The following is a 12,976-nucleotide window of genomic DNA, read 5'->3' on the forward strand; positions in this document are numbered from 1 at the left end:
CAAGATTTCTGGACTCAATTAATTTCTTCAGTCAGATCTAACAGCCTTTCAGATGCAACAGGAAAACAGCGCAGTAGCACCACCTGATGGCAAGATGGATTCTCAGAGAGGAGAGGAGGGATTACCTCTATAGCTACCACAGTATAAGATGTGTATTTGCCTTGCGGAGAGAAGCCAATCAAAGCACATTTGGTCACCACAGCAATAACACTCAATGCCTCAAATTCCATCTGGAGGAGTGAGTGAAAAGAGAAAAAAGCAACAGTTCAGAATTTTAGCACTGAATACAAATGTATCATTTATCATGACTTTATGCTGTGTTGACTTGTCAAACTTGTGCTACCAGGACTGTGTGTTTAAAAATTATTTCCTGCTACAAAGGAAAAAAAAAAAATGCACTCGTTGATATGTTCGATTCTCTGTCTGGTTGGTTATCTTAAAAGTAGTTAACTTTACTTCTAAGGTTATGGATGATGCATCAGGCTGGAAAATCAAAGGAAAGATGTGTGTGGCCTTGTAAAGGATCCTGCATGGTACTCTTTAAAGAGATCATGTACAGAAGAGCTCAGGAATGGTTCCTCTGGGCACAAATGTGTTATTTTGTCCCCCGTCCTAAATTGATTGTGACACATCTTTTCATGTGAGGCATATAAGAACACCCAGGTCTTGAACTGTGAGGTCCACATCACTGCCCAGAATTGCCAGCCTCCCCTCACCTGCCACACTCCTATGTAAGATGCCAGCTCAGAGAAGGCCGCTTGAACATGACACATGTTGGAGGCATTGGAGTAGACCTCCATCATGTTGCTAAGTACCACAAGCAGAGCAGCCAGAAGAAGCGACTGATGTAGCCAAACAGCAGGACCTGCTCCAGGTAGTCATCAAACATGAATCAAATATGCAGCAAAAGCATATGGGCCCAATGTACAAGTCAACCTGCCACCCCAAAGCCAAATCACTTTGGTCAGCAGGCTGTAAAATTCCATCAGCCTCCATAACATTTCAGTAAAATTTAAGGTTCTGTAAGCTTAAATAGCAGAATGCTTCATTTTGACAATTATTGATTTTAAAATTCCGTAAACATACATAGGGTGAAATGCAAATGGTAAACATGTTTTTACTTAATGCAGGCTAATATAAAAATAATAATATAGAAAATAATATTTTACAAATCATATCTGCTTTCTATAAGAAATGAGCAGTTACAGCCAACAAAACGTATGTATAATACAAAACTTTGGTCTATATCACAAATGTATGTGAATTTGATTGAGATCTCAATCAAGACCAATTGGGAGACCTCTTTGAGACATTTGAACAGGACAACATAAAGTCAGTACTCATAAATTCTGTTGCTCATTAAGTAGGTGTTAATGTCATTCTCCAGCTGAACATGCTTCAGCAGGGAGCACCCATTATCCTCCTTGTCATTATCTTTTATTAAGGTGATGAGCAGAGTAGTAAGGTTCTAAATGGCATCAAAAAAAAGTTACTTATGTGACTGTTTACTGCAGGAGATGATTTAACATGTAATATGAGCCAAAGGATCACTTGCCATACAGACTACCACTGCCATACAGGGCACTGCCTAGTTGCCACTGTTGGGCCCCTGAGCAAGGCCCTTAACCCTCAATTGCTCAAGTTGTACTCAATCATAATTGTAAGTCGCTTTGGATAAACGCATCTGCTAAATGCAGTAAATGAAGACATGTTAGAGCTATTTTACCTTTTTTTGATACATATAACAATTTACCAACTGTGTTTCAACACATTTGCTGTAGATTTGTCAGATGCACATCCATGATGAAAATCTTGAGTTCCACCACATCCCTAAGATACTCTGTTGGATTGAGATCTGGTGACTATGGAGGCCAGGTAATTACAGTGAACTCTTCACATTCAAGAAACCAGGCTGAGCTGATTTGAGCTTTGTGACATGGCTAAACTGTGGTCATAAAGGGATGGACATGGTCAGCAACAATACTCAGGTAGGCTGGGATGTTTAAACAATGCTTAATTGGTAATAAGGGGCACAAAGTGTGCCAAGAAAATATCTCTCACACCATTACACCACCAGCAGCCTAAACTGCAGGATAGATCTGTGATTTCATGTTGTTTACACCAAATTCTGAGCCTACTATCCAAATGTTACATTGTTCTTGCTATTAACATGAAAATAAACTGGCTTTACATATGCGACTGTTGCGACCGCCCACCCCAGTCATCGGGCTACTGGTGTCCCGACATCACATTTTACTTGTCCCAGGCACTTGAGAAATCATTATTGTTGAACCATGTATGTGTATGACCTACCAATATTTGTGGCAATCGTGGCAATTTGTAGCAATCGTTATGAAAACTTTGATTGAAATGTCTCTATGAATCCAAAGGTTAATAATGAAACTTAAGCACTATGATTTTGAATTGGTCTACACCCCAGGAAAATTAATTGTTCTTGCAGATGCCCTACAGCAACACAAGATTAGCAACACAATGAGAATTCCACTGAAATAGATGTGAACCTGCATGTGAACAATAATAAGTGAAACTGTTCTAGTGTCGGATATGAAACCCAAACTGATTGCAAGTGAAACGTCCAAAGACAACATCCTACAACAGATCATAATTTATATGTCATGTCAGCAGTTTTACAACATTAGAGCTAAGCTGTTATAGTATGTTGTCTTTTGCAGTTTTTTATGAGAAGATCTACACACAGTGAAAGTGCCTGATAGACTGACCCTTTAAAAGATAAAGGCTTGAAACAGGACAATTACCAAGAAATGTTTGTTTTGTATTGAAAGTGTTTGTTTTTAAAAAAAAGAAGCCGCAGAGTTTAGAAATGTTTTGTGTATCATTTGTTATAATGTGCTTTGTTAGCCTTCGTTTCTGTCTGCAAATAAGGGGGATGTTGTAGCTTTGAATAAGAATAGAATCTGTTAAAAACCTATGGGGAACTGTGTTCAGTAATAAATGAACAAGTTATATTTCCTGCCCCCCACCCAAATAGGCATGCATTTTTAGTTTAAATCGTCAGTTTCTTGTTAGTCATGTTATTCGACCGTGCCACCGTGTCTCAAAATTCACCATTTACTGAGACACTAGAACCTGGTACAGGTACTGCTATTGTACAACAGACCTGAAACCCGAACCCCATTTTGAGACTGAAAGATTTCACGTTTGGTCTGACACCTTTACCAATCGCACTGCGCTGCATAATCTTGATCAGTTTGTGTCATGCTATGAGGCAGAGGATCTCTGTGTCAGAGAAAGTTGCTGAAGACTATGTAACTTCAACATAAAAGTAAAGTAATTACATAATTTTATGTCTGATAGAATTGTCCAAAATGAAATCACGTTGACATGCAAGTGAAAATTCTATTAAACTAGGAAAGGATGAGTGATGAGCAAATGTGACTAAAACCACTTCAGCATTAAACAATTTGACATGTAGGGTAGGTGTTAATGGATGGCTTGTTCTTTTTCCTATTCTCCTGGAGGGCTTAGACCCCCATTCCTATATCTCTATTGACGCCTCTGTCTATGATTGCTCTGCACTGCTTTATTAAAATCTCAACCAGTTTGTGTTGCGCTGTGTATGAGACAGAATATCTTTGTGTCAGAGAATGTTCTAGAAGCCTAACTTTAATATAAAAGTAAAGAAAATACGTAATATGAATGTCTATTACAATTGTACGAAAGAAAATTGACATAAGGACCCAGATGATTGATGAACATATGCTAATGTAACCTTCCCTAACAAGCAAACTAAAAACACTTTTGCATTAAACAATGCAGCATTTAGGGAAGGTGTTAATAGATGGTTCTTTTCATTTTTGCAATTCTCCTGGGGGGCTTAGGCCCCCATTCATATATTTGTAGTGACAACCCTGTTGCTATATTACAAGATCCTTGAAGCAGATTGCCTGTTTAATGCAGACGCCAGACAAATCAGGCAGAACACAGCCAAAACCCCATGATACGATAAACTGCAGTGCGCAGTGCATGTGAAGAGGAACTAAAACAGATAAAACTTCCAACGTAAATTTTTATTATGATCCAACTTGTGTCACTTTCGGAACAGAGGAGTGAGTCGTGCGTAGGTAGAAAAAACTCTCTGACTTTAATGCAGAACAAGGAAGAAGTATAAAATCCAAAAACAACAAGGAAAATGGGCCAGAGGTGAGAGTCATAACTTTAAAAGCAGAATATCAGGCAAGCATACAAAAGGGCTAGACAAACAGACGGCATATGCAGAAACAGGCTAAACAGGTTGGTACACTGGCAACGATGTCAAAAAAGGGATTAGAAATGCTGAGCAAAGATGCCTTGAGACTTCACAAAGAATGCAACCGGGGGATGTAATATATATACAGGTAAATGGGGAACAGGTGTATATGGTGTACATGGGGTTTGACTTGTCACTGACTGAAATTGTTAAAATGCACATGTCTACTTGTCATTCTGTCATTAGTAGAAATTAAACGTACACACACACACACACACACACACACACACTCCATGTCACATTTTTTACTTAATTATTGGTGTAATCACAGATTATCTTCAAACAGTGATAACACAATAAGGTAAAAGGCTACCAGGATACATCTATCAAACTAACACAACTCAAATGAACAGTTATTAACAGTGGTAATATAATGTGAAATTTTTTTTTGGTGTAAATAAATAACAGAAAACTCATCTGTTTGCATAACAGGCTGAGAATGGTGTACAACGATTATTAACACTTTTGATGAAAACTGAAGCTGCACTGATGTTGAATAAAAATGTAACATATGTAACATAACCAATTGTAACGATCTTTTTTTGTTGATAGCAGTAACAATAAGGTGAAATGCTTTCAAAAATATAATTTGTCTGTGCAATAGTACAGTTCTGATTACTGCAGCATCAGGCAAGTGGAACTTTTCTTTCTCTGCTAATCTATATCTTAAGTTTAACTACCTGTAATTATCTCTGCTTAGCATAAGATGAAAAGAGCATTGGACATAGAGGAAATTACCAGAACATTTGCAAAGTCCAAGGCCTATAGAGTGAAAACAGAAGTTACACTCATAAAAGTTTACATGGTAAAATACTCTTAAGTTTAGGGCTATGATTTGACAAATAAAATATTGTTAAGTTATAAAAGTATTGGTTTCAAATGGAATTAGTATAGCATAGGAGGTTGCAGGAATGGAAAGGTGGATTGTGTGCAGAGTTTGGATTGTGTGCAGGGTTCTGAAAATTTCAGAAGAAAATTTGATGTTGCATTAATGGAAGATCAACAAGATAGAGTGTTTGTTTCCACGTGTTGTTTCCATATGGGTATATTTTCACCCACTCACATTAGTACAATATGACAGAGTTTACTAGTGGCTGGAAACTGACAATGACTAAATATAGGATAAAAAGTTTATGTATAGTTACTCCAATTCAAGTGTCAAGACAGAATGAAGTTTATTTATTTATTTATTAGGTGCAAAATTTATAAAATGTATGTATGCATTAGATTTTTATTACATTCTGTTAAATTCTTTAACTCTGATAATGTTATATTATAAGAACCTCAAAGATGATTGTGTAAATTCAGAGAAGTATTGTTGTTATGGAGGATTCAGACTGGTGTCTCTCTGGTTGCCTAGAGGCCTAGTAACTTTTAAGAATGTCATAGATCCAAGGCAGTAAAGCACAGACTTTAGTGTAGACACCAGGGAAATCAGGCTGGGCACAGCCATAACCCCATGATACGATACCCTGCAGTTCACCATTACACACCAGAGGACCACCAGAGTCACCCTGAGAGAGAGAGAGAGAGAGAGAGAGAGAGAGAGAGAGAGAGAGAGAGAGAGAGAGAGAGATAGATAGATAGATAGATAGACATGAATTAATGTTACATTCATGACTTTTAGTGGATTAAGCTGCATATACATTGGTCACGTTACATGGTGTAAACAGATGCATTACCATTATCATACAATGATAAAACAATAATTAAAAATTATTTAAATGTGAAACTATTTAATTCAATTAATTATATTCATTATGTAATGTTTAAATTTGAAATTAAAATAAATTCTAAGTTATGTTTGCATGTACATTGTAGACACATACAAATATACCCTGAATCATTTATGTATTGAAATACATGGGATACCTGACAAGAATCCTTGCCTCCCTCCAGATATCCAGCACAGACCATATTATTTGAGATCTTGCCTGGGTAGGAGTTCTCACAGACCTCATGGGAGAGAATGGGCACGTCTACACACTGGAGGTTAAATGGGTTGAACACTTAAAGAGAGGAAGAGAGGAAATGTTTATATAAAGGTGGAATGTGCTTAAGGCTTAATATTTTTAATGACTCAATACTGTGAGTTAACATTAAAAGTGCTTTACTAGTATGGAAAGAACTATTACATGCAAAGGGGCTGAAGTTCTTCCTGAACAAGTAGCTGTGTAAAAGTGATCTGTATAGGCCTAGGCTACAGCTTGAGTGGCAGAGTTTAGATAACTAATCGAATAGATAAATCTTTATCGCTTAGAACTAAGAGGGCTAAGTAAACTAATACATTGTGTCAACCACCTTCAGAGGAATATATGCCTATGTAATGGTAAATTGCATCAAATTCCCTTGCAGCTAATAATGTTATCTAGCTAACTATCGCAGGCATAGATGTAATTTACGCTAGAGATATGTCCTCACCACATTTTGGAATGGCTGATTTTACACTTGAAAGTGTACTCTACAAGCAGTCTTTCCTTCATTTATTATATAATAATTTTAATCAAATTGTTTTAGTAAAAAAAACAAAACAAAACAAAACAAAAAAATGAAACCTACTATGTTCCTATAACAGAATAAGAAAACACCAGTGCTTATATAGATATTAAACGTGGCATAACCGACTTTTCTTATAACAAAACAAATTAATTTTAATTAAAATCATTCTAAGTAGGAACAAAATGTACTTTAAATCATAATGCTGATGTCTCTTGTATTGTTCAACAACGACAGGCTTGACAAATGTGGCCAAATACCACTGATTTCATTTGTTTGATTTGAATGTGAATTTGAGGGGCAGCTGAACTGAAGGCATCACTCGGTCCGCATTCTTGTGCCCAGCACTTTTCAAAGCAGAGTTTCGCTTATGAAAACTGTTAGTGACTGATAAGCTAATGGGTGCTCATTACAAAAAATATTGCACAGTGAAAACACTCCTCTATTTTCAGCAGCAAACTGTTATGAATTGAATTCTAAGTGTTCATAGGTTTAAGCTAAACTTCGGAGTGTACAACACCACATTTCAGGGTACAATTCTAACACCATCACATCTCCAGACCGTGGAGTTTGATGCCTTCTCTGGCCAAAGCCACTGCTAGAGACAATAATTTTCTCTGTGAAAAAAAGTTAAATGTAATGTCACAAGAATTTGCCAAGTAAAATAATTCAATTCTTTGCCAGGGAGATCAACCCTTTCCTGATGCTTATCATTCATCTAGACTTCTGCTAGCACACCCACCCAGAGATAATAGGTACCACTTTTGCCAAAAACTTGTTAAATACTGACATATTATTAATAAACATCATTCCTTAAGCGAAGTCATGACAAGTTTGGTAATGCTAGAAGCCCACTGTACACCTTAGATTTTAGAGGTGGGCTTTAGGTGCATGGGCGAAAATGGAAGGTGGACCCAAAGAGTAAAACATAAAATCGATCCAGTATTGTGTTCGCCTACAGAACCCCTAGAGGTGGTGTTTATTGCCTCTTGATTAATGCCCCTTTAACCCACAGGATATGAAAGTTGCCATTTGGATGGTGGAAGAAAATCATTCAAAACAGAAACATGACTCTGAATTGAAGTGTAGATGAATCAAGAATACCATGTAAGAAATAAAAAGTCATTTGATTGCAAAGACCTGTAAAGGTTTTGAACTCAACACACTTCTACTTACCTGAATCTGAATAGATGTTGCCCCAGCCCGACACCACGCACATGTCCCCAGGAGTAGGGCATGCCTTAGGCAGAGCAATAGGCTTCACAAACTCATTTATGGTCACAGGGTGAGACAGCTTCATCAGCATGATGTCAAAGTCTAATGTCTGGTAGTCATAACTTTGGTGCCAGTAGATGGCATCCACAGTCATGTATTGCTCTGTGCCCTCATACATCCAGATATGGTGCTCACCCAGGATAACAATTTGGGCATAGGGGCTAAGAGATAGAAATAAATCTTTATTCAGTTTTAACATTTGTCAAACTTCATTAACAGCTATTAAAATTACATGTAATTTGGCGATATAGTATACAACAGTTACTAAAGCGCAAGACCGAAGTAGACATTAACATAATTTCAGCATAATAAATGACTAAATAAATAAATAATAAAATAATAAATGTTGGTGGCACCCTGATTCTAGCAATATGGGTTCAACAAAGAAGTGTTGGGTAAGATATTTGCAATACTAACTCAATCCAGCAGTGGGCAGCAGAAATGACCCATTGATCATTGATGAGGGAGCCGCCACAGTAATGATATCCAATGTTCAAAGAAGTTTGCCAAGGCTGAGAGTGAGCCCTACACTCATAACCACCAACTATCTTATCATTCAGAGGTGCTGCAGCTGTAGTATATACCCGCACACACACACACACACACACACACACACACACATACACACACACACACACACACACACACACACACACACACACACACACACACACACACACACACACACAAACACGCACAGAGAGAGAGAGAGAAATATTAAATAATGTCATCACAATGACTAGCCCCATACTACAAAGTGTAATGCAGTCAAGCATTCACTGATCTACAACCTGTTTTGTTTCAAAATACCGTAAGTTTTGTCAGTGCAAAGCTATTTATATACACTGAAATATATCATTGTAGCTTTATCTACATTTTTCTTACCTGCTGCACCCAGAAGTGCTAACAATAAGATCATCATGCTGCCTACTCTGTTCATCTGACTGGACACAGACCCTTAAGGTGTGCTCCATTTATAGTAGTGAGAACATTCTCTCTCTCTCTCTCTCTCTCTCTCTCTCTCTCTCTCTCTCTTCCCCCTCTGACTATTTCTCTTTTTACACACACACACACACACACACACACACACACACACACACACACACACACACACACACCAGCATTCCTGTGTAAGCTCTTAGATAGATAAATAGATAGATAACCCTAAATACAAATTACAGTGGGGCATATATATATATATATATATATATATATATATATTGAGATCTAACAAAAAATGAACTGTTGCAGCGCTATCTTAATTAGTAATCCTACAGTTTGAAATTCTTGTCCAGCCAGCACACAGATCCATCTTTGCAGAATAAATGACAGCTGTAGTTAAGCATATAAAGTCAGTGTGTCTATTTTTCATTACCATCAAAGCTTTATCCTTAATTCTACAAAGTATTTACCACAGATGCTCAACTCTCAGCCTTGATATCAGTTTTTAGAAGATAATGTAATATCCAATGTCTGAAACAGATTATTTTGGAGTATCATGGTCAGTAAAACATGTGGCTAATTCACACAGTGCTTGGCATCCAATGAAGGACAGGTGGAATTATAACTACAGCATTAAAAGTTGACAGTAATAAGGATATAAATGATGATAATAATAATTCTGATAAGCATGTTACCTAATGTTGTCCTGGATTGACTAAAATGACATGATTCAGTTAAGGTGATTTGGCTGTTAGATTTTTAATTAAGAGTGTACATTTCTGTTGTTTCAATTATTGGTCATGCCAACCAGTGATATGCCTTCTTACAAGAAGTTAATCATTGCTTTGAATCAAGTGTGTGTGTGTGGTGTGTGTGTGTGTGTGTTTGCATGAGAGAGAGAGAGAGAGAGAGAGAGAGAGAGAGAGTGAGAGAGACAGTGAGTGAGTGTGTGTGTACACACTAGGTAAGTGGGTGAAGATGATATATAATGCCTGAAGGGCAGCCACTGTTTGGGCTGCTGAAGTGTTCACCATGGCATTGCTCATTCTGCTGATTCTAGTGGGAGCTGCTGGTAAATCAAAAGTCATTTTCACATCTTAAATTTCAGTGTATGTTGTAAATTTAACCAGCTCAACTTCACTGATTTAGTGCCTGTAATGTTAAAAATGATTAATTAGTGACAATATATATGGTTGTCACCTTTAGTTTTAAAAAATCTGAGTTAGCTGATGCCTATGCTTCCAGGAGTGCTTGAGAAACCAGAGAAGGTGGGAAAGAACTTTGCCTGGAATGCTGGTTGCTTCTGCTTTGAACTCAAAGGCTGAACCACCTTTGCTGAAGAGTGAAGGGTAGAAGTTACTGGCACTAGCTAAGAACTGGGAATATGCATACTTAGAAATTAGATAGGAGAGAAGAGGTTCAGTTGTGGTCTTTCTTGTTAAACCTCAGCTGCTGCATAACTCTATCATATGTATGCGTGTATGTGTTTGGTATTGCAGCGACAGCACGCAGCTTTGATGGAAGGATCGTTGGAGGCTATGAGTGCACCCCTCATTCACAGCCATGGATGGTCTCCCTCCACTATGGTTATCACTTCTGTGGTGGAGTGCTCATCAGTGAACAGTGGGTGCTCTCTGCTGCCCAGTGTTGGTACAAGTAAGTACTACAGAATAATATAGGAGAACTTCCTTACTATTGGTTCCTTCCCATCAAACAATTTAATTTTGTTGGTGTAATTCATAGATCATGGGGAAAATAATGGAAACATTAAGCAAAATATTAAAAACTTATAATGGTGTAGGACCACCTTTTGACTTATTGCTTGACTATCATACAACCATGCTGAGTGATATCTGCATATACTAAATACCATTTCATGCCTGTCCATATAATAATAATAATAATAATAATAATAATAATAATAATAATAATAATAACAACACGTTTACTTTTGTGTTACTATATTACTTATATAGTCTTAAGGCTCAAACCACTTTAAAATATGTGAAAAAAATTATGACATAAGAACAAGAAATAATAAATATTTATTCAATAGTAAAAACCACAACATTAACATTAATTTATGATATATAAATAAAAGATAAAAAGCCAATTATGGATCTGTCATCATCTACTGTCATATTTCACAGTAAGCAATAAACTTAGTTATGTGGTGTTGAGCCTGTTCTTTAAGTATCTATCTGTTTCCATCATTTCATCTTGCACATTTTTCCATATGCTATGATTTTTGAGACTCTTCAGTTCAAGTCATTTAATCATTTAGTTTTTTTTGTGCCCACTGCGACTGCATTATATCCACTAACTCTTTGGATTTCTGTAGCTTCTTGTTGCTTTTTATCTGACTTCTTCTGTAGCTTGTCTAACTTCCCTACGTAAAAACCTTTGTCCTTATTCCTGTGCTGTTTCAATTATTTTGCTCAACTACCCTAATAAAACTGTCATTTTTGTGCATTGCTGTGATTTTCAGTTAACTGAGAAGTTGAAAAAGTTTATAATTTTCTCTTTGCCATTTTCTCTCTTGTCTTGTCCACCTATTAGTCCATACAGTATGCAACTTATTGTGGGCGATCATAATGTACGCATGTTTGAGGGCACTGAGCAGCTTCTGAAGACAGATAACATTATCTGGCACCCCAAGCAAGTGTTTCCCAGAGCAGTATATACCACTAACACATCTCACTGTCTTTTACTTTTTATAATTACTGCACATCCCACTGAAACACTTTGCCTCTAACCTCTCATGTCTTTAGTTATAATTACCAGACTCTGGACTATGACATCATGCTGATTAAGCTCTTCCATCCAGTGAAAGTGACTGATGCTGTGAGACCTATCTCTCTGCCCACTGGCTGTCCATTTGCAGGAATGCCATGTACTGTCTCTGGGTGGGGATCTATCTACTCTGACTCCTGTACGACCTTCACCCTCATCTAAGCAAAATTCTAAATTCTACCAGGAATATTGACATTTTAGTGTGAATGCATTGCATTATCCATCAGATCTTGGCCTTGGAGGCATGTGTATCTTTTGTATCTTAGGGATCTATGAATGTAAAACTAGTATGGACATGATCTGTGGAATTGTCATAGTTTTTTTTTTTTTTGTAATTAATTGGCATTATCCTCATTGACCAAAGGGTATAATACAGAATAGAGCTGTATATATAGATATGTAAAAGAGATGGTTTACAGCATGCATCTGCTTTGTTTTCTGTCATTCTCCAAACAGCATTTATGCCCTTCCACCTGCAGTGTGCTGATGTCCCAGTTGTGAGTGATGAGGAGTGTGAGAAGTCTTATCCTGGCATGCTGACTCGTAGGATGCTGTGTGCTGGTCATCCTGAGGGAGGCCAAGATGCATGCAGTGTACGTACTCTCACACTCTTAAGCATGCAGTCTCAGACCTTGCACAGGCTTACACAGGCAGCCGGTGAAAGGCTGTCACCGATATATTACCTGACTTTACATGCAGAGTAAGAATTTTGAGTGAGACAAGTTGCTTCAAGGGAGCGAGACTCATTTAAACTTGTGATAAGATGGTACATGGACCTAATACTTTAGAAACACTATACAGATAAATTTTTGGTCATGTCTGAAGATTTAAAGCCTCTACTGAAATGTAAGAGGATCTTGGATTTTTTTTCTTTTCAGAGTGATTCAGGCAGTCCGCTAGTATGCTATGGAGAGGTCCATGGCCTGGTGTCATGGGGTCGGGGCTGTGGCCTGCCAGGTTACCCGGGTGTGTACACCAAGGTGTGCGAGTTCCTCTACTGGATCAGGGATGTCATGGCAGCCAACCCTTAGTTTCTGCTTGAACCCCACTATTCATTCAGCATCCTTTTTGAATTTTTTTGTTGTTGTTGTTATTCCTCCCTCATTCCTTTTCATCAGTGTGTAATCCTGTATGATTTTTGGAATTCATTTTTTAATGCTTAGCTCTTTAAAGCGTTTATCA

General features: G+C 37.5%; 2 protein-coding genes across 2 annotated transcripts; one reads left to right on the plus strand and one right to left on the minus strand.

Moving 5' to 3' along the window:
• Window positions 1–5,490: 5,490 nt before the first annotated feature.
• Window positions 5,491–8,992, minus strand: LOC113580845 (anionic trypsin-1-like). The gene is made up of 5 exons (XM_027015666.2): window positions 8,945–8,992; window positions 8,477–8,630; window positions 7,961–8,220; window positions 6,161–6,297; window positions 5,491–5,802 (listed from the first exon to the last, which is right to left on the minus strand). Exons 1-5 carry the CDS (start codon window positions 8,979–8,981, stop codon window positions 5,653–5,655), a joined length of 738 nt encoding a protein of 245 aa, XP_026871467.2. The 5' UTR covers window positions 8,982–8,992; the 3' UTR covers window positions 5,491–5,652.
• Window positions 8,993–10,033: 1,041 nt separating this feature from the next.
• Window positions 10,034–12,825, plus strand: LOC113580856 (trypsin-like). Its single transcript, XM_027015675.2, has 6 exons — window positions 10,034–10,073; window positions 10,501–10,657; window positions 11,561–11,659; window positions 11,773–11,933; window positions 12,251–12,387; window positions 12,673–12,825. The coding sequence occupies exons 1-6, from the start codon at window positions 10,034–10,036 to the stop codon at window positions 12,823–12,825; spliced, it is 747 nt and encodes a 248-aa protein (XP_026871476.1).
• The last annotated feature ends 151 nt before the right edge of the window (window positions 12,826–12,976 follow it).

Source organism: Electrophorus electricus, chromosome 10, assembly GCF_013358815.1.
Source record: "Electrophorus electricus isolate fEleEle1 chromosome 10, fEleEle1.pri, whole genome shotgun sequence".
Classification (NCBI taxonomy): Eukaryota; Metazoa; Chordata; class Actinopteri; order Gymnotiformes; family Gymnotidae; genus Electrophorus; species Electrophorus electricus.

Bases quoted from the DNA above. Each gene is read 5' to 3' on its own strand.
- LOC113580856 (XM_027015675.2), top strand. From the start codon at position 10,034: ATGGCATTGCTCATTCTGCTGATTCTAGTGGGAGCTGCTG. The intron at 11,660-11,772 runs GCAAGTGTTTCC...TCATGTCTTTAG, and splicing joins AACATTATCTGGCACCCCAA to TTATAATTACCAGACTCTGG. The intron at 11,934-12,250 runs GTACGACCTTCA...TTCTCCAAACAG, and splicing joins ATCTATCTACTCTGACTCCT to CATTTATGCCCTTCCACCTG.
- LOC113580845 (XM_027015666.2), bottom strand. From the start codon at position 8,981: ATGATGATCTTATTGTTAGCACTTCTGGGTGCAGCAG. The intron at 8,631-8,944 runs GTAAGAAAAATG...TATATACTACAG, and splicing joins AGCACTTCTGGGTGCAGCAG to CTGCAGCACCTCTGAATGAT. The intron at 8,221-8,476 runs GTTAGTATTGCA...TCTATCTCTTAG, and splicing joins GCTGCCCACTGCTGGATTGA to CCCCTATGCCCAAATTGTTA.